At 40.6% G+C, this 22363-nt stretch overlaps 1 protein-coding gene across 2 annotated transcripts in view; it reads left to right on the top strand.

Moving 5' to 3' along the window:
* Positions 1–22363, top strand: part of NECAB1 (N-terminal EF-hand calcium binding protein 1) — a 197788-nt gene that overhangs the window by 169015 nt on the left and 6410 nt on the right. For both annotated transcript variants that reach the window (XM_003999959.6, XM_011291311.4), the window contains exons 10-12: positions 5007–5119; positions 18749–18826; positions 21542–21633. In XM_003999959.6, coding sequence (XP_004000008.3) covers positions 5007–5119; positions 18749–18826; positions 21542–21633 — 283 coding nt within the window. The remainder of the gene's footprint in view (positions 1–5006; positions 5120–18748; positions 18827–21541; positions 21634–22363) is intronic.

Consider the following 22363-nt stretch of genomic DNA (forward strand, 5'->3'; position numbering starts at 1 on the left):
AATGAAAAAGGAAATGTACATCAGAGATAAACCCAGATCTAAACTCCAAGACTATGACTTTATGACTCATGGAAAATTGGGGGGTAACTTATTGTCTTCTAGCTGTCAAGTGCCAAGCAGGGAGTATGAATCATTGAAAGGTCCTTATGATTTTTGAAGGGAATCCAGCCAGCTCACATATCCTGGATCTGGGCAGGAGTACTGATCCACCCAAATCCTTTCTGCTTGAGGCCATTGTATGCCTCGCGTGGCACTTCTTATCAAACAATTACTGAAAAAAGATGTCAATTCCCTAGATACTTTCTATATTCAAAAAGTTCTTTTTGGATTCAATATAATTTTTAACAAGGTTTTATCACGTTCTGGTGCTTTTCAAAAGCTCTAACTTTTCTTGAGTACATTATTGTTGTTTACACCAGAATAGCTTACACAATAGGAGTTTACAAATCTAGTATCTTTTTCTGCCTTTCTCCCCTCATAAAGCCTGTGAATATTTTGTGAAGTAAATGAATCCTGTCATACAATATCATACGGATTGGGGCTTATTGCCAACTAATATGCCAGGGACTATTAGAACATAGTCTTGCTTTGCTATAGCTATTATGAGATTGAACAAGAGCACACAAGAAGGTCTGTTACATTTCTGAAAACATGCTTGGAACACAACTGTGTAGTAAGTAGAGCTAGAAAACATGAACCAAATTAGTTGCATTTAAAATATTTCTGTCTCCAGAGATTTAAAAAGCTGAAATTCCTTGAAATAAAAAAATCCAAAGGGCGCCTGGGTGGCTCAGTCGGTAACGCATCTGACTCTTGGTTTCAGCTCAGGTCATGATCTTATGATTCGTGAGTTCAAGCCCCACACTGGGCTCCATGCTGACAGTGCAGAGTCTGCTTGGGATTCTCTCTCACACCCTCTCTCTCTGCCCCTCCTGTGCTCTCTCTCTCAAAATAAATAAACTTTTTTTAAAAAAATCCAAGAAATCAAAGGTAGATGCAACTAACCTAACGTGACTAGCAAGTACTGTTCTGTAAATATTCCATCATAATTCCATCATAACAAAATCCCTATAAAGTAAATAATAAAGGCAACACTACGCCTTCTAAAGCAGAGAAACAAAAATGCTCTGGGCTGGCTGTTCACACCAGATTTCAGTGAGGATCTCAGACTGTATATTTGACATAAGTGACATACAGAAATATCATTAAGGTATCAGGGCACCTTCTCTACCTCTCCCATGCTCCACATCCTACAACTTGACCTGGCCAGCCTAGAAAAGGTAAGGATTTTCTTTGGCGCTCAGAAGGTCTATTTTAAATTACCCAAGGAGATTCAGAAAGCTTCTCGTCACAGTAGTCATAACACGTAGACAGATTATCTGGACCTCGGAAGTTGTTTTCTTTGTGTAAATATCTGAGGAAAGGAGGGAAAAGGCATGCCTTGTTTGGGTTGCAAAGTAAATTTATTTTCCAAATCATATTCACATCCATCTATGTAAGTGAATGAATCACTTAGCTACTGCTGTGTAACAAACCACCCAAAATGAAGTGTTTTAAACCACAATTCTAGAGGTAGGCAACTTAAAGTGGGATCAAGCGGGTGGTTCTTCTGGTGTCAGCTGGCCTCCTTAGGGCATCTGCAGTCAACTGCATGCCAGCTTTGCTGATCTTGGCGGGACTTCCTTATATGTCCGGGGACTCAGCTGGGATGAATCCACTGACCCAGCTCTGTTCTCTGTAGTCTTTAATTCACCAGCACGCAGGTCGACAAAACTACAGTGCGCTGCCTATTTTTACCTATAAAGTGTTATTGGAACACAGCCACACCCATTTGTTTGTTGTCTGTGGCTGCTCTCACACTAAAACAGATGGAGGAATGTGACAGGAACCTTAGGGCCCACAAAGCCTAAAATATTTATTATCTGTCCCTTCACATAAAAAGTTTGCTGACCCCTGCTCTCACAGGGCTTGTTCACATGACAATTTCAGGGATCGGAGAGCAAGTGTGAAAACTCACAAGGGGTCTGGAGGCCTAAACATGAAACTGGCACCCTCTTACTTCTGCCATGTTCTGTTGGCCAAAGCAAGTTTATAAGGCTGGCCCAGATCCAAAGGAAGGAGAAGTAGAATCCATGTTTTCATAGAAGCAGCTGAAAAGTCACATTTCAAAGGACATGCATTGCTCATGGTTCTGCTCATGGTTGCAAATTAGACCACATAAGAGTTGCCTTCAGACTAAAAGGAGTATGGTGGAATAGGTAGATATGAATTTATATCTCTCATTAGAAAATCCATGAGAAGCATCTGAGTCATTGTTGATCACAAATACATGATCAAGAAGTTCCTACAGATTTGTGTCAAAAGAACGTGTCCACAATGATTTTGGCAGAGAGATTAACTTAAACTCTTAGTAACTGATATTAAAAACAGGTTCTGCGAGAGTTGTACAGGGGGCTGATTGTTCATTACACAATCTGAGGAGATAGTTATAGGCTTGTATCTACCTATTCTTGATCTCTGATCCTTAAAGGGAAATAAAACAAAGCTTAGTTAAAATTACTGAACTCATTAGGTAACTGGGCTATGAAAACAAATAGACCCAAATGGAGAATGATTCCAATATAATGCAAGTTTTTTCCTTGCCCAATAATCAGTTCACACAATGATTCAGGGACACGGGCTCCTCCTCTCAAGTGTGGCTCTGCCATTCCCAAGACAGGTCATTCTATCAACAGAAAAGGGGAAGAGAATGTGGGAGGGGCTCACCTCCTTCTTGAACATCTTGTCCCAAAAGCAATACACAGCACTCCTGCTCATATTCTATTGGTGAAAACATATCAGTTGGTTACACCTAACTGCAAGGGATGATGCAACACGTGCTCTAACTGTACCTAGAAAGAAGAGGAAATGGATTTTGGTGAATAGTTTGGAGTCTTTGCCACAGTGAGCCTTCCGGTCATTAAATATTCATTCTTTTCACATATATAGAACACACCCAGAGTCTTCTCCATTACTGCTTCTGGCTCAAAGTCTAGGATCCCTGCATGATGGTCAGTCCTCTCTGTAAGATCAAGATGTAGACCCTTACGGTCCGATATACTTATGAATCAAGAAGTAAGCTATCTCCCCTTTCCACTCCCCCCAAACACAGAGATAAAATATACAATGATAAAACCGGGCCAGGAGAAATGTCATAAAAAGTGCAATTCAGGAAAAGCATGAGTAGGAAGCATACGGCATTCACTGGTTCGTTGCAACAGTGAATTCATGCTGGGAAGGTATTTGTCAGGGAAGGAAGTTCTGTGATGGGACACTGGATCTCCATTCTGGGAGGAACCCCCTTGTCCATTGTTCTTCTTTTGAGAGTTTCTTCTCGTTTCATCAGCCTCCGTGACCACATCAAAAACAGCTCACTGGAGAGTACTGTACTCTGTAGGAGTTATGCGGTATTGATAGCTTGTGTCCCGCTCGTGTGCGTTTGGGTGCCCAAATATTACTTTAAGGCTCACTCAGAGGATTTTTGAGACTGGAATCAAGATTTATTTGACAGTACACTTCTGTCAAAAATTTAATAGACTTCTTCTGGTCAGTTTACATATCATCAGTTTCATGTGCTAGTATCAATACCTTAAGTTATTCTACACACGTTGTTTTCAAACCTTGTTGATTTCTTTACTAAACCTTATAAAGGCAAGGATTCTATCTTGATTCGTCACTGTATGCCCAGAATCCAGCACCCAGCATTTGCCTGCAGGAAAACAAAGTAGGAACAATTATTGAATACATAAAGTGCCTAACATCATACCTAGTAGATACCATCATACCTAATAGATACCATAATATCTATTGGTATTATGGTCTTCGACAATGGTAGCTATTAACAATGAAGCAAGAAACTCATTGGACAGGAGACAGCAAGCTGGGTGCTTAATTCTGGCTCTGCTGCTACACAGTGCAAGTTATTTTCCTCATATTCTGAATCATCCTTACATTCTTGCTGTTGTTTTGCACTTAAATTTTTTTTTTATTTCAGAGCACCCATGTAGGGGAGGGGGCAGGGGGAGAGAGAGAGAATCTTAAGTAGGCTTGATCCCACGACCCTGGGATCATGACCTGAGCCGAAATCAAGAGTTGGATGCTCAACCAAGTGAGCCACCCAGGAGCCCCTGTTCTGCACTTTTATAACTCACTCCCAATCCTTTTTTTTTTTTTTGCACTTCTGTGATTCATTCCCAACCCTTGATGATGGAAGAAAGGCTTTATCCTGAGATCAAAATGCCATGAGAAGCGCACAGGCAGAACTGTAGGAAAGTCTTCAAAACTACAAGTGCTATAAAGGTGATAGGATTTGTTACAAGAAGCAATTGGCATCCAGCCCAGTGTGATCCATTAAACACAGTCTCCATCTGACGCCATGAGATTTTGACCAGGGCCTATGGCATATCTTAGGTGGTTAGTGTTTGAGAACCCTGTGACCGTTCATGTACCTTTGGAAATGCAACTTTGAGCACACGTTTCTTGAAATTTGGTTGTTTGTAATGATGTGCGAAACATGTCTATTATCACAAAATACTTACGGTGAAGGTGGAGCTGTCCGGTGTGTGGGGTAGGATGAGTACAGGCCGGTGATCCCAGCCCTGGCTGCATGTTACAGTCACCTGGGGACGTTTTTATAAATACCAGTGCTTGGATCTCACGTCCAGAGATTCTGATAGAAGTGCAATTTTAAAACCTCCCCAGCGCTTCAAATTGAGAACCACTGCTTTTAAAAGGGAAGTATGCCATTGAGAAGACATTCTCTTTGCACCTGCTTCAAGAGGCAAGAAGAATGTCCTGCCTGCATTACGGCTTTTATACAGTGTTGTTGCCTTGGATCGGTCAGGGTCTTCCTGTTGGTTGTATTTTCAGATGAGAATTGTTTGCCTTGTGAGGAGGGCTGGGCTGGGCTGCAGGGGGTCAGCTTCAGCAAGGCTCCAGAGCAGTGACCCTTGCCTCTTCCTCCGCAGCACATCATGCTTGTGCAGCGTCAGATGTCTGTGATAGAGGAGGACCTGGAAGAATTCCAGCTTGCTCTGAAACACTATGTAGAGAGTGCTTCTTCCCAAAGCGGCTGTTTGCGGTAAGTGCTCCCTCGTGTGCAGGATGAAGGTGGGGCCGGCAGAAAGGCATTTGAGAATCTCCTTGTGTTTCTGTTGATTATTCCAGCCTTCCGGGGGATGCATTTTGGCAGACTTTAGCTGGATGTTGCTCTTTTATTCTTGGGCTCTGTGTGGATTTTGATCACTGGGGGCACCAAGGGAGATAAAACGGAGGGAACGATTTGAAACGGAGAATTTTGCATAGACTGAAATCTCCCCTTTTGCCTCCAGGCAGGCCCACGCTGATTTAAAATCACCTCTGGTAGATGAGGCCCCAAGTCCAGTACATCTAGCTCTGATTGCTCCCTTGGCAACATGCCCCATATCCTAATAATCATTTCAGCCATTATGAAACTGCACAATATCTGAAGTCTTGATTACAGGTCATTTAAAAAAAAAAAAAAAAAAAAAAAAACCTCTTTCCATAGCTGCCCCAGCTCAGGCTTCAATTATCTTAGGCTACTAAAATTTATGATCTATTCCTCATTTTCAGTTTCTCTACTCCAAGTGGTCCAACAAACAGTTACTAGAAAAGTTTTTCCAGAAACAGTTATTATAAACTATTCCCTTAATCAGGAACTGCAGTAACTCTCTGAGTGCCTTAACCAAGGGCTAGCTGTTTCTCTGGCGCTGTGTTTGTCCGACTCGAGAATCTATAGCACTGCTACCATTGTCTCTCCTCACCGGAGCTTGCCCAGCTGCCCACTGCCTTTCCAGCATAATCCGTGCCTCTGGCCCGGCCATTCTCCCTCCCAGAAATGCATGGCCAGCTGGTAGGTCTTGGCCAAGCCCACATTCTGCCTCGAGTCCAAAGCCCAGCCCCAGACTCACCTGCTTCTGGAAAACGACCACAACCAGAACACCCCTGCCTCGGGAGCTGGTTTAAACTGCATTTCATAATGCTTTTCAAGTATTCCTTCGGTAAAGCTCTTAAATGCATGTGTGCATACGTGTGTATTACACACACGCATAGAAACTCCTACTTTATGTCTCTGAGTACTTCGGTGTTACTCCCAGTAATTCTGTTTTATTCATGCTCCAACAGAATACCTCCCCAGTTAAGAAGTCTGGCTCTGGAGTTAAAATTGGGATCGTATTCGTTTTGTGATTTAGGGAAAGATCCTTATTGGCTCTAAGCTTCCGTTCCTCATCTTGAACTTCCTAAGGTGATTGTGAGGGATTAACTGAGTGCTCGGCCCAGAGAGGCCCAGAGACCGTGAGCTGGGGTTGCTATCGCTTCCTCATCTGGCTGGCTGACCTCTGACCCACTCTCTGGCATTTAAGGGGACTTGCTCAGCGCTGTTTAGGGCAGACGCTCACCATCTTCCAGTCATGCCACTGTAAGAGAAACACAGGAGATGCTGAGCTTGCTTTGTTGTTGTTGTCATCGTCCTACTTCACACCAAACTCAGAAGGGCTCACATTGAAACCATTGTAGTCCTTTTAGTTCAGTGACCTAGGGATTTGCCAAAGTGAGAGTCTATATAGCTTTAAAAGCCTACTCACGTAAAACTGGAAGTGACTGCTTGGAAAATGCAAAAAGAGTGTGGTGTGTGTGTGTGTGTGTGTGTGTGTGTGCGCACGTGTGCACCTGTACACCATCCACTACAGAAAGCAGAGCACGGTACTTGCCAAAGAAATGGGAACATAGAGCAGATCAAGTCTGGTTCGGTTATCACAATCTCCAGGGATGGTTTAGCCTTCTTGCATTTATAAATAGGGCACAAAGTTTGCTTACTTTTTAGGGTTCAGAGATACTGCTTTAATGTGTGTGGGACAAAGGGCCTGAAGCCAGGCGGACAGCCCTGGCAGGGGGGAAGCAGGTGTGGGAGAGCAGCTGAGTAGATAGATCTGTGCTGCCTGCCACGGACTCTGTCCTCTCAGCAGCCAAAGAAAATTGCTCCCTCGGCTCCAGCTGTGAAGAACAGGGAGGGAGAGGATCCTCTTCCAGGGAGATAAATGGAGACCCAGCTTCTCCTCTTCCCTTGCACGACCGGTTTGTTTTTTAAGGACTCTTGACTCACTTATTGCTGATTTTTCAGCTGATTTCCTTCTTTTACTGAAATTCTCAGAAAGTAGACTTCATCAGATGGAAGGAGCATCAGAGAACCACTCCACGTGGGTGCAAACCATATGGAATACACGTTATGCTGGCACGCCTGTCTAAATTCAGTTGCGCCGTTAATCCAATTCAGTCTCCAGTCTGCATCCATCGATGGGCGAATGGGCCGCTCACGCTGTCAGTCATGCTCCACCGTGCCCTGCACTGTTGCCTTGGGCTTGGCTGATACAATAAAACTCTGAGAATTACCACTTTTGCAGATTCTTCTCCCATAATGTTAGGCTCAGCTTCACCATGGCCAGATAGGAAATGCCGCTGCAACACAGAGTAGGAATTAAGGATTTGCTACTAGATTAAGCAGTTTGTGTCCATGCTCTTATTTCTTCTTCACTGCAGTGATCTGATGTATCACCTCCAGTTAAGGAGGAAGTATGCTCAGATACCTTAACCATCTTGCCCAAGTGTGTCTGACTCCAAAACCCACATTTAATCCTTCTTCCCCGTATTTGGTCATCGTTGAATTAAAGTTTCCTAGACTTTCTGTGGTTAACCATGGGTAGAATGGACAAGATCCCTTCTGTTCCAATTACAGGGTCTTATTGTCTTAAATTCCGGCAACTGAATTAGAGAGGCTTTTGCCCTGAAGGTACTTGACTATAAGACTTAGCTGTTTAGGGGCTGACAGAGCCCTTGTCGGAGTATTAGTCAATTGAGTTTTAAAATGAGCTGTTGGTGGAAAAGCCAAGCAGATCAGTTGTGTGATCCGTCTATTATACACACGCACACACGTGTGCATGTGCACTGTTTGATGATCTTTTTGCTTATTTTGTAATCATGAAGGTTTATTAATCCCTGGGGGGAGGCACCAATCGAATATAAGTGTGTATTCTTAGAACCATGCTTGATACTGGGAAAAATGAGAAGGGTTTCTGCTTTCAAGGGTCTTAGAATCCAGTTGGGAAAATCAGTTACTCATTCATGGCCTAAAATTTCACTGCTGCTAAGTAGAATAAAAGGTTTTCTGAAGTCACTCTCAGATGTGACTTATAGAATTTGTCTGTGTTCTAAACTCTATGTCAAGGGCTCAGGAAACTTGAATGTGGAATTGTATTAGAATTGACCCTGAACTTTACCATGGCCAAAGAATCATCTTTTAAGAACGAATGATACCTTCTGGCGTATCCTTTATCAGCATTTTTATGTAGGTGAAATAAATTGGTGGCTGGATCTTCATGTGGAGAAGTGGAGATTGTCCCTCCTGATGGGCCTTTACTCCTTGGTTAGGTTCTGTGAGTTAACGTAGGACATATGGGGAAAGCAGGAAGCCAAGAGGAAGAGAGTTTTTCCATGAAGAGCCAGCTGCCTTTGGTAACTTATCTTCAACCCCAATTGTTCCTGACCACATCCTTTCCCCTAGAAACTGTTTCACTGCCATTTTCCAACTGCTAGGAATATTCAATCCTGGAGCTCAGGGCTGGGCTGAAGCTCTAAGTGACTGCATCCGGGGACAGCTTGGCCAAAGAACTCTTGCTTCAGCCAGTGCGTAGTAAGTATCACAGGAAGTCTGAACACATCGAGGAGCAAGACTGAAGCATATAGCCACAACTCAGCAATGTGCTATGTAATTCTAAGTTGGAAAATAATTGAAAGCTAATCATTCAAGCCCTAAGCCTTTTCAATGGAAATATTGCCAAGAGAAATGTTTCTAAAAATTATTTCATAATTAACCTTTTCTCAGTGGCAAAATGCACATTGCATATGTTATCTGTATTGTACAGTCTCAGGTAGCAATGTCCTTAAACACCATTGCTATGTATTGGTCAGTTTCACTCTTACCTGAAAGCACCCGGTCAGTAGCACAATTCTGATTAGCATTTTCACCCATGTCCCTTTAAGCCAAAATCTGCACTGGCCTTTCAGCTCTATCATCTGGCTCTTTACCAGAAGACCTATAGTCAGGAAGAAAGAGAAGGGTGCAATACCAACAAGCCTTCCTTCAAGATCTGATCCTTAGGATGCAAGCATTTCCCAGAAGCCCTTGCTTCCCTGCATACATTCCTTGGCATTTCATTGGCCCAGCTCAAGTCACATGGTCGTTCCTGACTCCCGGGTAGGTGAGGATACTGGTGTCCAACAGAAAGGAGTGAGATGGTGATGACTGTCTCAGTCCAGTGCTGATGGGCTGATTGGATATATTGCACACTCAACAATGGCAAGGTTCTGTTAAGAAAGAGGGGGGTAATAGTTGGGGCAATAGACAGTGTTTGGTATATCATCCCCAGAGTCGCTTCGACTCCCCAGAGTCCCCAGAGTAATGAAAATTACTTAATCCATGTAAAATGTTTAGACCAGGGTCTGGAACAGAGCGATACACATGTTAGCAATCATCACCATTGCTGTTAGTGTGTATAAATAATATAATGATCATCATTATTATTGGCTTGCTGCTTCTCATTTTCACAAATATGTCTTTTTTCCTTCAGTTTTTTTCTTCCTGGCCTCGTTTTCTCTCCAGTTTCTTTTACTTTTGTCATACTTCTCAGCTTTAGCACCATTGAGGATTTAGCCTTTGTAACTGCTCATCCAGTGAAAGTGCTACTTCCTTCTTGGCTATTGAGCTAACGGCTGATACGCACAAAATTTGCCAAAGACTGGGCTAAATATTCTACACGCAACACTTTACTCCTCACAGTCCTGTTATTATCACCATTTTACCGATGAGGAAACAGGTTCAGTAATGGGCCCAAAGTGACAAAGCTAACAAGTTGTAGCGAAAGGTAGGCCTGCTGGGTTGTGCTTCACACCGCGATCTCATTTCCCTGTGATACTTTCTTCAGTCCTTTAAAAGCATGAGAATTATGCTAAAAGTTTTTGAATTCCTTACAGTCTTATGGATGTCTAGAAAAATGGAAGGTCCAATAGCAGGATAAGTTGGTATTTAATGTGATATGTAATATAAATGAATTAGTCTGTAGCAGGCAGTTCATGAAGAGACTAAAATGCTAGGCTGAGTATTTTAAACTTTATCCTAAAAAAGAAAAAAAAAAAAAAAACCTCATGGGTTGAAATTTGTCCATTACATGGTCAAATTAAGTTCGGAGATTAGAGACCCTTTGAAACTGTTACGGAAGCTATGGATTTTCTTCCCAGAAAAAAATAGACATGCACATCAATTTGCAGCTCATTTCTGGGATTTCCAGGAACAGCCCCCTACACCCCACCAGGAGCTTATTCAAGAACTCTAGGATTAGAAAATCTTTGATTTCACTTTACATCCAATTCCTTTGATTCTGTTATAAACCTTTTCCCTGGAATATTTGAAATTGAGCTAACAATGTTTGCTCATCATACCTTAGTTCGGCAATCCAGATCAACAGCTTTGCGAAAAACATTAAACTATTTACCAGCAAAGAGCTCAAGGAAAATATTACAATTTCTGTGTACAGTTACCACCACCTGCTGGTCATACTTAGGTAAATCCTAAACTACATTTAGCTTGACTTTTACACTGATACATTCTGTTATCTTTTAAATCAATATCCTTAAAACAGTGTGGAGGTTCCTCAAAAAATTCAAAATAGAACTACCCTATGAGCCAGCAATAGCACTTTAAAGAATTTATCCAGCGGATACAGAAGTGCTGATTCATAGGGGCACACGTACCCCAATGTTTATAGCAGTGCTTTCAACAAGAGCCAAATTATGCAAGAGCCTAAATGTCCATCAACTGATGAATAGATAATGAAGATAGGGTTTACATATACAATGAAATACTACTTGGCAATGAGAAAGAATGAAATCCTGCCATTTACAACAGTGTGGATGGAACTAGGTGGTATTATGCTGAGTGAAATAAGTCAGAGGAAGACAGATATCATATGTTTTCACTCATATGTGGAACCTGAGAAACTTAACAGGAGTAACGGGGTAACGGAAGGGGAAAAAATAGTTACAAACAGGGAGGGAGGCAAACCATAAGAGACTCTTAAATACAGAGAACAAACTGAGGATTAATGGGGGGGGGGGGTGGCGGGGAAGAGGGGAAAATGGATGATGGGCATTGAGGAGACATTTGTTGGAATGAGCACTGGGTGTTGTATTTAAGCGTTGAATCACAGGAATCTACCCTCAAAACCAAGAACACATTGGATACACTGTATGTTAGCCAACTTGACAATAAATTATATTTTAAAAATAATAAAAAATAAAAATAAATATCCTTGCTGTTGGTCTATACTTTCATTTTGATTTCTCATCTGAATATAATCTAAAACATTAGATTGAACAAGCTGGACTTACAGAGTTTTTTATTTTACTTTACTTTTAAATTCCAGAATAGTGAAAGCACAGTGTTACATTAGTTTCAGATGTACAGTATAGTGATGCAACAATTCTATACATTACTCAGGGTTGATCATGATAAGTGTGCTCTTAAACTCCTTCACCTGTTTCACCCAACTCCCCACCCACCTCCCCTCTGGTAACCATCATTTTGTTCTCTGTAGTTAAGACTTTGTTTCTTGGTTTGTCTCTTTTTTCCTTCATTTCTTTTGTTTCTTAAATTCTACATATGAGCAAAATCATAGTATTTGTCTTCCTCTGATTGACTTATTTTGCTTAGTATCATACTCACCAGATCCATCCATGTTGTTGCAGATGGCAAGATTCCATTCTTCTTTATAGCTGGGTAATATATCCTGTTATGTGTGTGGATAAAGGTGCGATGTGTATACACACAAACATGCACATATATACACACCGCATCTTTATCCACTCATCTATCAGTGGACACTTGGGCTGCTTCTATATTTTGGCTATTGTAAATAATGCTGCTGTAAACATAGGGGCGCACATATCATTTTGAATTAGTGTTTTTTTGTTCTTTGGGTAAATACCCAGTAGTGGAATTACTGGATCACATGGTAATTCTGTTTTTAATTTCTTGCAGAACCTCCCTACTGTTTTCTACAGTGGCTGCACCAATTTGCATTCCCACCGACAGTACATGACGGTTCTTTTTTTTCTCCACATCCTCACAAACACTTGTTTCTTGTGTTTTTGATATTAGTCATTCTCACAGGTGTGAGGTGATACCTAATTGTGCTTTTGATTTGCATTTCCCTGATGATTAGTGATGTTGACCATCTTTTCATGTGTCTCTTGGCCATCTGGATGTCTTCTTTAGAGAAATGTCTGTTCATGTCTTCTCATTTTTTAATTGGATTATGTGTTGGGTTTTGTGTTGAGTTGTACAAGTGTTTTATATATTTTGGATACTAACCCTTCATCAGATACGTCATTTGCAAATATCGTCTCCCATTCAGTAAGTTGTCTTTTTGTTGATTGTTGACTGTGCAGAAGCTTTTTATTTTGGTGTAGTCCTAACATTTGCTTTTGTTACCATTGCCTTACAAGACATATCTAGAAAAATGTTGCTACAGCCAATGTCAGACAAGTTACTCCCTGTGTTCTCTTCTAGGATCTTTATGGCTTCAGGTCTCACATTTAGGTCCTTGATCCATTTTGAGTTTATTTTTGTGTATGGTTTAAGAAAGTGGTCCAGTTGGATTCTTTTGCATGTAGCTGTTCACTTTTCCCAACACCCTTTGTCAAAGAGACTGTCTTTTTCCCACTGCATATTTTTGCCTCTTTGGTCAAAGATTAATTGAGCATATAATCACGGTGGGTTTATTTCTGGGTGGGGTATGCTGTTCCATTGATCTCCGTGTTTTTGTGCCAGTAGTAAACTGTTTTTGATCCCAGCAGCTTAATACCAAAGCTGGAAATCTTGGATTGTGATACCTCCAGCTTTGCGTTGCTTTTCCAGGACTGCTTGGGCTATTCAGAGTCTTCTGTGGTTCCATATAAATTTTAGGATGATTTGTTCTAGTTCTGTGGAAAATGCTGTTGGTATTTTGACAGGAATTGCTTTAAATCTGTAGATTGCTCTGGGTACTATAGCCATCTTCACAGTATTGGTTCTCATGGATGCTCATGGATTGGGATATTTTAAATGTATTGTTGAATTCACTTTGCTAATATTTTGTCGAGGGTTTGTATCTGTGTTCATCAGAGATAGTGGCCTGTAGTTCTCTTTTTTGTAGTATTTTCATCTGGTTTTGGTGTCAGGGTAATGCTGGCCTCACAGAATGAATCTGGAAGCTTTCCTTCCTCTTGTATTTTTTGGAATAGTTTGAGGAGAGGAGGTATTAGCTTTTCTTTAAATGTCTGGTAGAACTCACCTGTGAAGCCGTCTGGTCCTGGACTTTTGTTTGTGGGGTTTTTTGATTGCCGATTCAATTTCACTGCTAGCAGTTGGTCTATTCAAATTTTCTGTTTCTTTCTGCTTCAGTTTTGGGAAGTTACAGGTTTCTAGGAATTTATTCATTTTTCCTAGATTGTCTACTTTGTTGGCATATCATTGTTCATAATATCATCTTAATAATTCTTTGTATTTCTGTCATGTTGGTTGTTATTTCTCCTCTTCAATTTCTGATTTTATTAAGTCTCTCTCTCTCTCTCTCTGTCTCTCTCTCTCTCTCTGATATGTTCTGGCTAAAGGTTTATTAATTTTGTTGATCTTTTCAAAGAAGCAGCTCCTGGTTTCATTGGTATGTTCTATTGCTTTTTTTAGTTTCTATTTTGTTTATTTCTACTTTAATCTTTATTATTTACTTCCTCTAGTGATTCGGGGTTTTGTTTATTCTTCTTTTTCTAGCTCTGTTATAAGATTTTTCTTGCTTCTTGAGGTAGACCTGTACTGCTATAAAACTTCCCTCTTACACTGCTTTTGCAGCTTCTGAAAGATTTTGGAACAATGAGCTTTTGTTTTCATTTATCTCCATGTATTTTTTAATTTCCTCTTTGACTTCATGATTGACCCATTCATTGTTTAGTAGCATGTTATTTAACCTCCCTATATGCTATTTCCAGAGTTTTTTTCTTGATGTTTATTTCTATTTTCATAGCATTGTGGTAAGAAAAGATGCATGATATGTTGTACGTCTTTTTTAATTCCTTGAGGCTTGTTTTTGTGGCCTCAAGAATAGAACATACGATCTATTCTGGAGAATGTTCCGTGTGCCCTTGAAAAGAGTGTGTATTCATTTTAGGATGGAATGTTCTGAATATATCTGTTAGAACCATCTGGTCCAATGTGTCTTTCAAAGCCACTGTTTCTTTATGATTTTGTTTGGATGATCTGTCCATTGATGTAAGTGGGATGTTAATGTCCCTTACCTTTATATTACTCTTGATTACTTTATGTTTGTTAGTAGCTGCTTTATGTATGTGGGTACTCCCATGTTGGGTGCATAAATATTTACAGTTGTTTTACCTTCTTGTTGGATTATTCCTTTTATGATTATCTCGTGTCCTTCTTTTTCTCTTGTTATAATATTTGTTTTAAAGTCTCTTGGCTGATGTAAGTCTTGCTACCTTGGTTTTCTTTTCATGTCCATTTGCTTGATAAGTGTTCTTCCATCCCTTCACTTCCAATCTGCATGTGTCTTTAGGTCTGAAATGAGTCTCTTATAGGCAACATACAGATGGGTCTTGCTTTTTTATCCATTCCACCACCCTGTGTCTTTTGATTGGATCATTTAGTCCATTTTCACTCAAATTATCAATAGATATGCACTTACTGCCATTTTTTTACTTGTTTTATGGTTGTTTTTGTCCTTCTCTGTTTCATTCTTCTCTTGCTCTTTTCTCACAATCAGTTGGCTTTCTTTAGAGATATTCTTGGATTCCTTTCTAATTTTTTTGCATATATAGGTTTTGATTTGTGGTTACCCTTCTGTTTGTATGTAACATCTTATGCATATAGCAGTCTATGTTAAGTTGATGGTGGCTAAAGTTTGAACTCATTCTTTGCTCCTCTCCCCCACATTATAGGTATATGGTGTCATGCTTTACATCCTTTACGTACTTTACATTTACATATTGTGAGCCCCTTGACCAATTTTTACATATGCACTTAACTTTACTCTCTTATGCTTCTCAGTGTACTTCTTATTCCAACGCATGATCTTTCCATTCCACTCAGAGTTCCCTTTAACATTTCTTGCGAGGCTGGTTAAGTGGCGATGAATTCCTTTAACTTTTGTTTGTCTGGGAAACTCTTTCTCTCTCCTTCTATTCTGAATGATAGCCCTGCTGAATAGAGTGTCTTTGGCTGCAGACTTTTTCCTTTCAATACTTTGAATATATCATGCTACATCCTTTTAGCCTGCAGTGTTTCTGCAGAAAAAAATCAGCTTATAACCTTATGTGGTTTCCCTTGTATGTAACTGTTTTCTTTTCTCTTGCTGCTTTTAAATTTTCTATCACTACTTTTTGACATTTTATTTATGTGTCTTGGTGTGGATTCGGTTGATTTGATGAGGGGCTTCCTGTGCTTTTTGGATCTGGATTTCTGTCTCCTTCCTCAGATTTGGGAAGTTTTCAGCTATGATTTATTCAAATAAATTTTCTGCCTTCTTTTCTGTGTTTTCTCCTTCTGGGATCCCTGTAATAGGAATGCTATTACACTTGATGGTGTCTCTGAGTTCCCTAAATTTATATTCCTTTTGTATTATTTTTTTTCTTTCTCCTGTTCAGCTTGCTTTCCACTACTCTGTCTTCCAAGTCACTGATGTTTTTCTGCTTCCTCTAATCTACTCTTTCTTCCATCTAGTGTATAGCTTCATTTACTGTTCTTCATCTATGATCAGTTCTTTTGTATGTTTCTGTCTCATTGTTAAGGGTCTCACTGAGGTCCTCTACTCGTCACCTTCAGTGTCTTTATGCCCATTACATTCTCTATCAGGTATATTGCTTACCTGTTTCAGTTACGTCTCTTGCTGTCGTTTTGCCCTATTCTTTCATTTGGGATATATTTCTCTATCCCCTCATTTTGTCTCTGTCTGCGTGTTGGGAAAGTCAGCTCTGTCTTCTGCTCTTGAAAATAGTGGGCCGTGAAGACGAGGTCCTGTAGTGCCCTGCAGTGCAGTGTCCCACTTACCAGAAGCTGGCACTTCAGGGGTGTCCGCTATGTGTGTTGCATGTACCCTAATGTTTCGGCAGAGCCGCTTTTCCCTCTGGCCAGTCACCTGCAATGGCTCTCTTTGCCTGTCATCAGCGGTGTTTGGTCCCTGTCCTGTTGGTGGGCCAGTCTCAGGCTGCCTTGGGCTTGAGTCAGAGCGCGCATTGACAGAGAGAGACGTAGTAGCACTTTTGCTGTTTTTGCCCTGGGGAGTTTTTGTTGTTGGGTGTGGCCTGTAATCAGACCAGCTGTCTGCCCCCACTCCACGTCTGGGGCTGTAGTTGGCCTGGTGTATGTGTGGTTATCTTCCCCTCTCCCAGGGGCTGGAGTCACTTTGGAGTGGTGCTTTGGGTGGGCTCCAGCCAAGAGCATATTGGACAGGGCAGATCCGCTCAAGTGCACAGGGGTTAGGATGTGTGATGTTAGCAAGGTTTGTGCAGGTCTGTTGTGCAAGGGACCTGCACCTGCCAGAGCTGAGACTGGAGACGGTGGATCTGCAGAAGTGCAGGGATGCCCGGGGGACTGCAGGGGGGCAGGATGCGGAGTATTAGCAAGTTAGGTAGGGATCAGATCCATGCCTCCCTGGTTCCCACTGGTGGCTGTGGTTTATACTGGGGAGCAGGAGAGTGAAACGGCACCCGCCTGCTCCTTTGTTCCAGAAGTCTGCCAGTGATCCCTGCCCCTCCAGCACGTGCCCTGAGAATAGTCAAGAGATCTTCCTCTAGTATACCCCATTTTTCAAACTGCTGCTCCTGTGCTGTATCTCAGTGGGGCTGTTTGTTGTGTTCTTTAAGGGTGGGGATTCAGTTTCCTGCGGCCTTTCGGGCTCACCCAGAGCCAAGCCTGCTGATTTTTTAAAGTTCCAGCTTTTAAGTCCTGCTGGTTTTTAAAATTCGTGAAATTTGGCCCTCCTGGTTTTCAAAGACAGATGTTATGGGGATTCATCTTTTCTGTGCAGGTCTCCCATTGTGAGGGTCTGTTTCTCTCCCCGCTGCACCACCACGGGTCCCTCCCTTCTGCCAACGGTCCAATGGTTCATTTAGCTCTCAACAACAGTATTCCTACCCTGTGAGATGTGGTCTCTTCTCTACATTTAGCTGTAGAGATTCTGTTCTGCCAGTCTATGGGTCATTTTCTGAGTTATTTACACTGGTGGGGGTGTCATCTAGTTCCATCTATGGGAGGAGATGAACTTAGGGTCTTCCTACTCCGCCATCTTCCCCGGAAGGCCCTGGAATTAATTTTTTAAAGGCATCTTTATATTTGTCTCCTGCTCTCCCTTAAATTTATGAATCTGTCCCCCTCTCCTTTCTACCTTAATTTGGATCTTTGTCATGAATCACGAAAGCAATATCATGACATTTCTAGCTTCTCTTCCTGTTTTGTATTGACTGTTCTCCATGGGATACCTCATACCACCATCAGAAAGATCTTCTAAAACCCAGCTCTGGGGTGCCTGGGTGGCTCAGTCGGTTAAGTGTCCGACTTCGGCTCAGGTCACGGTCTCCCAGTTCGTGGGTTTGAGCCCCGCATCCAGCTCTGTGCTGACAGCTCAGAGCCTTAAAGCCTGCTTCGGATTCTGTGCCTTCCCCTCTCTCTGTTCCTCCCCTACTCACACTCTTTCTCTCTCAAAAATAAAGATTTAAAAAAAAAAACTTAAAAAAATAAATAAAACCCAGCTCTAACCATGCTACTTCCCTGCTTTAAATCCTTCAGTGGCTGTTCATTGCCCCAGGATTACATCCAGCCTTTACCTCAACATGTCTTTTCAGCACATCCCCACCCAACTCCTTCAAAACCTACTATATAGGCTTTTAGCCACTCTCATACTGGTCAAAGAACTTCAAGGGACAAATTTTTCTTGCCTAAATTGGGAAAGCAAACAACAACAACAAACTACGATCATGGCTAAATGGCTAGGATGTAGACTCTCAAAGTTGAACAGAGAAAACTGAGAGGTGTGTATGTGGAAGAGAGAGAGTGGGGGAAGGAGGGAGAGAAGGAGAGGAGGAGGACCATTGGGCAGTAGCGAGCCAGAAGCCTTGCTACATAGCAGCAGTGTGGACTCACATGGCTAACAACAGGACCCCAAACAAAAGCTGTCGGTCCAAGGATGGGGTAAGACCAGGAATTTGGAAAGAGCTATAGGGAGTGACAGGATAGATTCAAAGAGCTGTGCTTTTGAGGGCAGGGGCAGTGGCACAAAACATTTTTCTGAACCCTGACACAACAGATAATCTTTTGAAGGAGTGAAATTTTACACAAGTTATATTTGTGATGTCTGTAATATACTGAGACAGTTTTCATGATGCCAAAGCAGAAAATTAAAAAATTATGTCAAACAAAACAGACATATTGAAATAATTTTTCACAAAACTCTCTTTTTCATGCAGGCACCATGGGTGTTTCCTGTATGAGTAGATAAGATTGTTTCATACCACATACAGAGATGATTAGAAAAAGTAGTTTGCTGTTTGTCTTTAATTTCCTGTGGCTATTTACGCCTTTTCTTTTCCATTCCAGCATTTCCATACAAAAGCTTTCCAATGAATCTCGCTACATGATTTATGAGTTTTGGGAGAACAGTAGTGTGTGGAATAGGTAAGTAATAAGCAGCCTTTTTTTTTTTTTTTTTTTGGCTAGCAGGGAGAAATCTACATGATATTTTTAGGACCTGTAGGAAAAGCCCCATTCCCTTTATCTTACCTTAAAATGTGTCATTTGCTCAGTTTCCTCAATCCCAAATTTTTAGGAATTTATTTCATGGATTAGAAACCACTTTCCTCTTGAAACAAATACCTTTGGTAATTGTCCTACTTTAAGTATAACCATTCTACTGATGCTTATCAAGTAAGAGTTAGATATGGGTCATGGCTATCTAAAGTGTCAGGGGGGCAGGTGAACAAAGGACACAGAAAGGATGAGAAAGTCATTTTACTTTCTAATTTTTTCATAAGTTCTGTGGTGTTTTGTAATAAAACTATATAATGGTTAAGATCATCATAGCTTAACTTTTCTAAATGTCTCTAAGCACTGCAAAAAGCAGGGGAGGGGATGGAAATTAAAGACATTGTTTGGAAAAGATTAAAAACAAATCGACTTCTCTGGATAACCATTCTACAGTGTATATGTGTATCAAATCATTTTGTACATGTTGAATGTACATATTTGTCCATTATTCCTCAACAAAGTTAAAAAAACAAATCCACCTTTTTAATTAAAAAATTACAAATTGGATAAAGAAAATTTTTGCTATTCTGAGATTAAATAACTCTAGTTGGTTTTATTTTTTTTCCTTTTATTTTTTATTATTTTTATATGAAATTTATTGACAAATTGGTTTCCATACAACACCCAGTGCTCATCCCAAAAGGTGCCCTCCTCAATACCCATCACCCACCCTCTCCTCCCTCCCACCCTCCATCAACCCTCAGTTCTCAGTTTTTAAGAGTCTCTTATGCTTTGGCTCTCTCCCACTCTAACCTGTTGTTTTTTTTTTTCCTTCCCCTCCCCCATGGGTTCCTGTTAAGTTTCTAAGGGTCCACATAAGAGTGAAACCATATGGTATCTGTCTTTCTCTGTATGGCTTATTTCACTTAGCATCACACTCTCCAGTTCCATCCACGTTGCTACAAAAGGCCATATTTCATTTTTTCTCATTGCCACGTAATATTCCATTGTGTATATAAACCACAATTTCTTTATCCATTCATCAGTTGATGGACATTTAGGCTCTTTCCATAATTTGGCTATCGTTGAGAGTGCTGCTATGAACATTGGGGTACAAGTGGCCCTATGCATCAGTACTCCTGTATCCCTTGGATAAATTCCTAGCAGTGCTATTGCTGGGTCATAGGGTAGGTCTATTTTTAATTTTCTGAGGAACCTCCACACTGCTTTCCAGAGCGGCTGCACCAATTTGCATTCCCACCAACAGTGCAAGAGGGTTCCCGTTTCTCCACATCCTCTCCAGCATCTAGAGTCTCCTGATTTGTTCATTTTGGCCACTCTGACTGGCGTGAGGTGATACCTGAGTGTGGTTTTGATTTGTATTTCCCTGATAAGGAGCGACGCTGAACATCTTTTCATGTGCCTGTTGGCCATCCGGATGTCTTCTTTAGAGAAGTGTCTATTCATGTTTTCTGCCCATTTCTTCACTGGGTTATTTGTTTTTCAGGTGTGGAGTTTGGTGAGCTCTTTATAGATTTTGGATACTAGCCCTTTGTCCGATATGTCATTTGCGAATATCTTTTCCCATTCCGTTGGTTGCCTTTTAGTTTTGTTGGTTGTTTCCTTTGCTGTGCAGAAGCTTTTTATCTTCATAAGGTCCCAGTAATTCACTTCTGCTTTTAATTCCCTTGCCTTTGGGGATGTGTCGAGTAAGAGATTGCTACGGCTGAGGTCAGAGAGGTCTTTTCCTGCTTTCTCCTCTAAGGTTTTGATGGTTTCCTGTCTCACATTTAGGTCCTTTATCCATTTGGAGTTTATTTTTGTGAATGGTGTGAGAAAGTGGTCTAGTTTCAACCTTCTGCATGTTGCTGTCCAGTTCTCCCAGCACCATTTGTTAAAGAGGCTGTCTTTTTTCCATTGGATGTTCTTTCCTGCTTTGTCAAAGATGAGTTGGCCATACGTTTGTGGGTCTAGTTCTGGGGTTTCTATTCTATTCCATTGGTCTATGTGTCTGTTTTTGTGCCATCTAGTTGGTTTTAAATGGCAGTGAATATAGCCCTCCAGTAAGTCCATATTTAGGGTTTAAACTATGGTAATGAAAGTAACAAATACCTGGAAATACCTATTTCATGCAAAATTTTATTTTTGAGACCATTTTTAAAATATACTACAGAATGACACCAATAGAATCTTAAACACCAAAGGGAGCTTTAAGGGCAACTTTATTCAACTCTGTACTCCAGGCCTACACTTTAAGATGATTTTTATTTATTTATTTAATTTTCTCCTAGGGAGAGAAAATCTATAGTCTTTCTTCTTAGCTATCCTATTTTTTTAATCATCGGGGCAGCCAATGTATTCTTCCTTCTGTTTAAACTTCTTCCTGCAATTAAAGTCTTTCTCCTTTTATTTTATCTTCTATAGGGAGCTAATGGTATTCTGTTTTTAGAAGACTTTAAAATATTTTTTCTGCCGACAGTTGTTAAATTACACATGTCCTTTATTTTTTATTTTAGGGTAGGTAGTGATAAAAAGAAGTCTGTATTCAGACAATCCAAATCATCTAAAACCTTGCCATTTTGGTTGAATTTGAACTCTGTTTTGCACTCTAATAAAAATTCACAGCCTTAATCTATATTTATACAGCCACCTTCAGACGAATTATAGCAAGACATTCCAAAGAAGTAACGTGGATTTCTTGGAAACTCCAGAACTCACATCTACTATGCTAGTTCCTGGTAATTATACTGGTTTCACTGTGCTTGTATGTGTTTTTGTATGGTCTTTTGCTTTTTAAAAGATAGTGTGGAAAAAAAGATAGTGTGCTCTTTCTCCCACACACACGGTTTATTAGTGGTTCTCTCTTCATTATTTCTTTGTATATCTGAAAATCTGAAAGTGGGAGGAGGAAATAAGAGATCTATATATTCTATTGTCATGAGTCCTTAGTTGATCCTATGTGTATTCCTGGCTATATTAAACCTAATAGTCATTTTCTGGTCATCTTCAATAATTTAACAAACTTGAAGTACAAGTCAAATCATGACATTTTGAAAAAAATTATTCAAATGCTTTACTATACTTTAGTGTATTCAATTAATTTGAAATATGTGACCCAGAGGCTGCAGATTAGAATCATGCTAGAAATATTTTTATTATAATAGCTGTTAAAATATTTGTAATTGGGGTAAAGCAGAATTGAAAGAGAAATCTGAAATGAATTTGTCTAAGAAGTCTGGCCTAGCCAAGGCTTGAGATAATTGAGAACCAAAATTCATTTGTTCATCTGCCCTAACAAACACCAATTAAATATATTTACTCAGTGTTATTATATGTGCTAAGTACTGGGGACACTGGGGTTCTTAGCCTGTTTACTAGTGCTGAGTTCTAACTTTGAATAAACATTATGCTAAGAGCTAGAGTAGAGAGTAAAAATGGAGTCCCTTCCCATGAATAGCAATAGGAAAG

Source organism: Felis catus, chromosome F2 (genome assembly GCF_018350175.1).
Source record: "Felis catus isolate Fca126 chromosome F2, F.catus_Fca126_mat1.0, whole genome shotgun sequence".
NCBI classification, from domain to species: Eukaryota; Metazoa; Chordata; class Mammalia; order Carnivora; family Felidae; genus Felis; species Felis catus.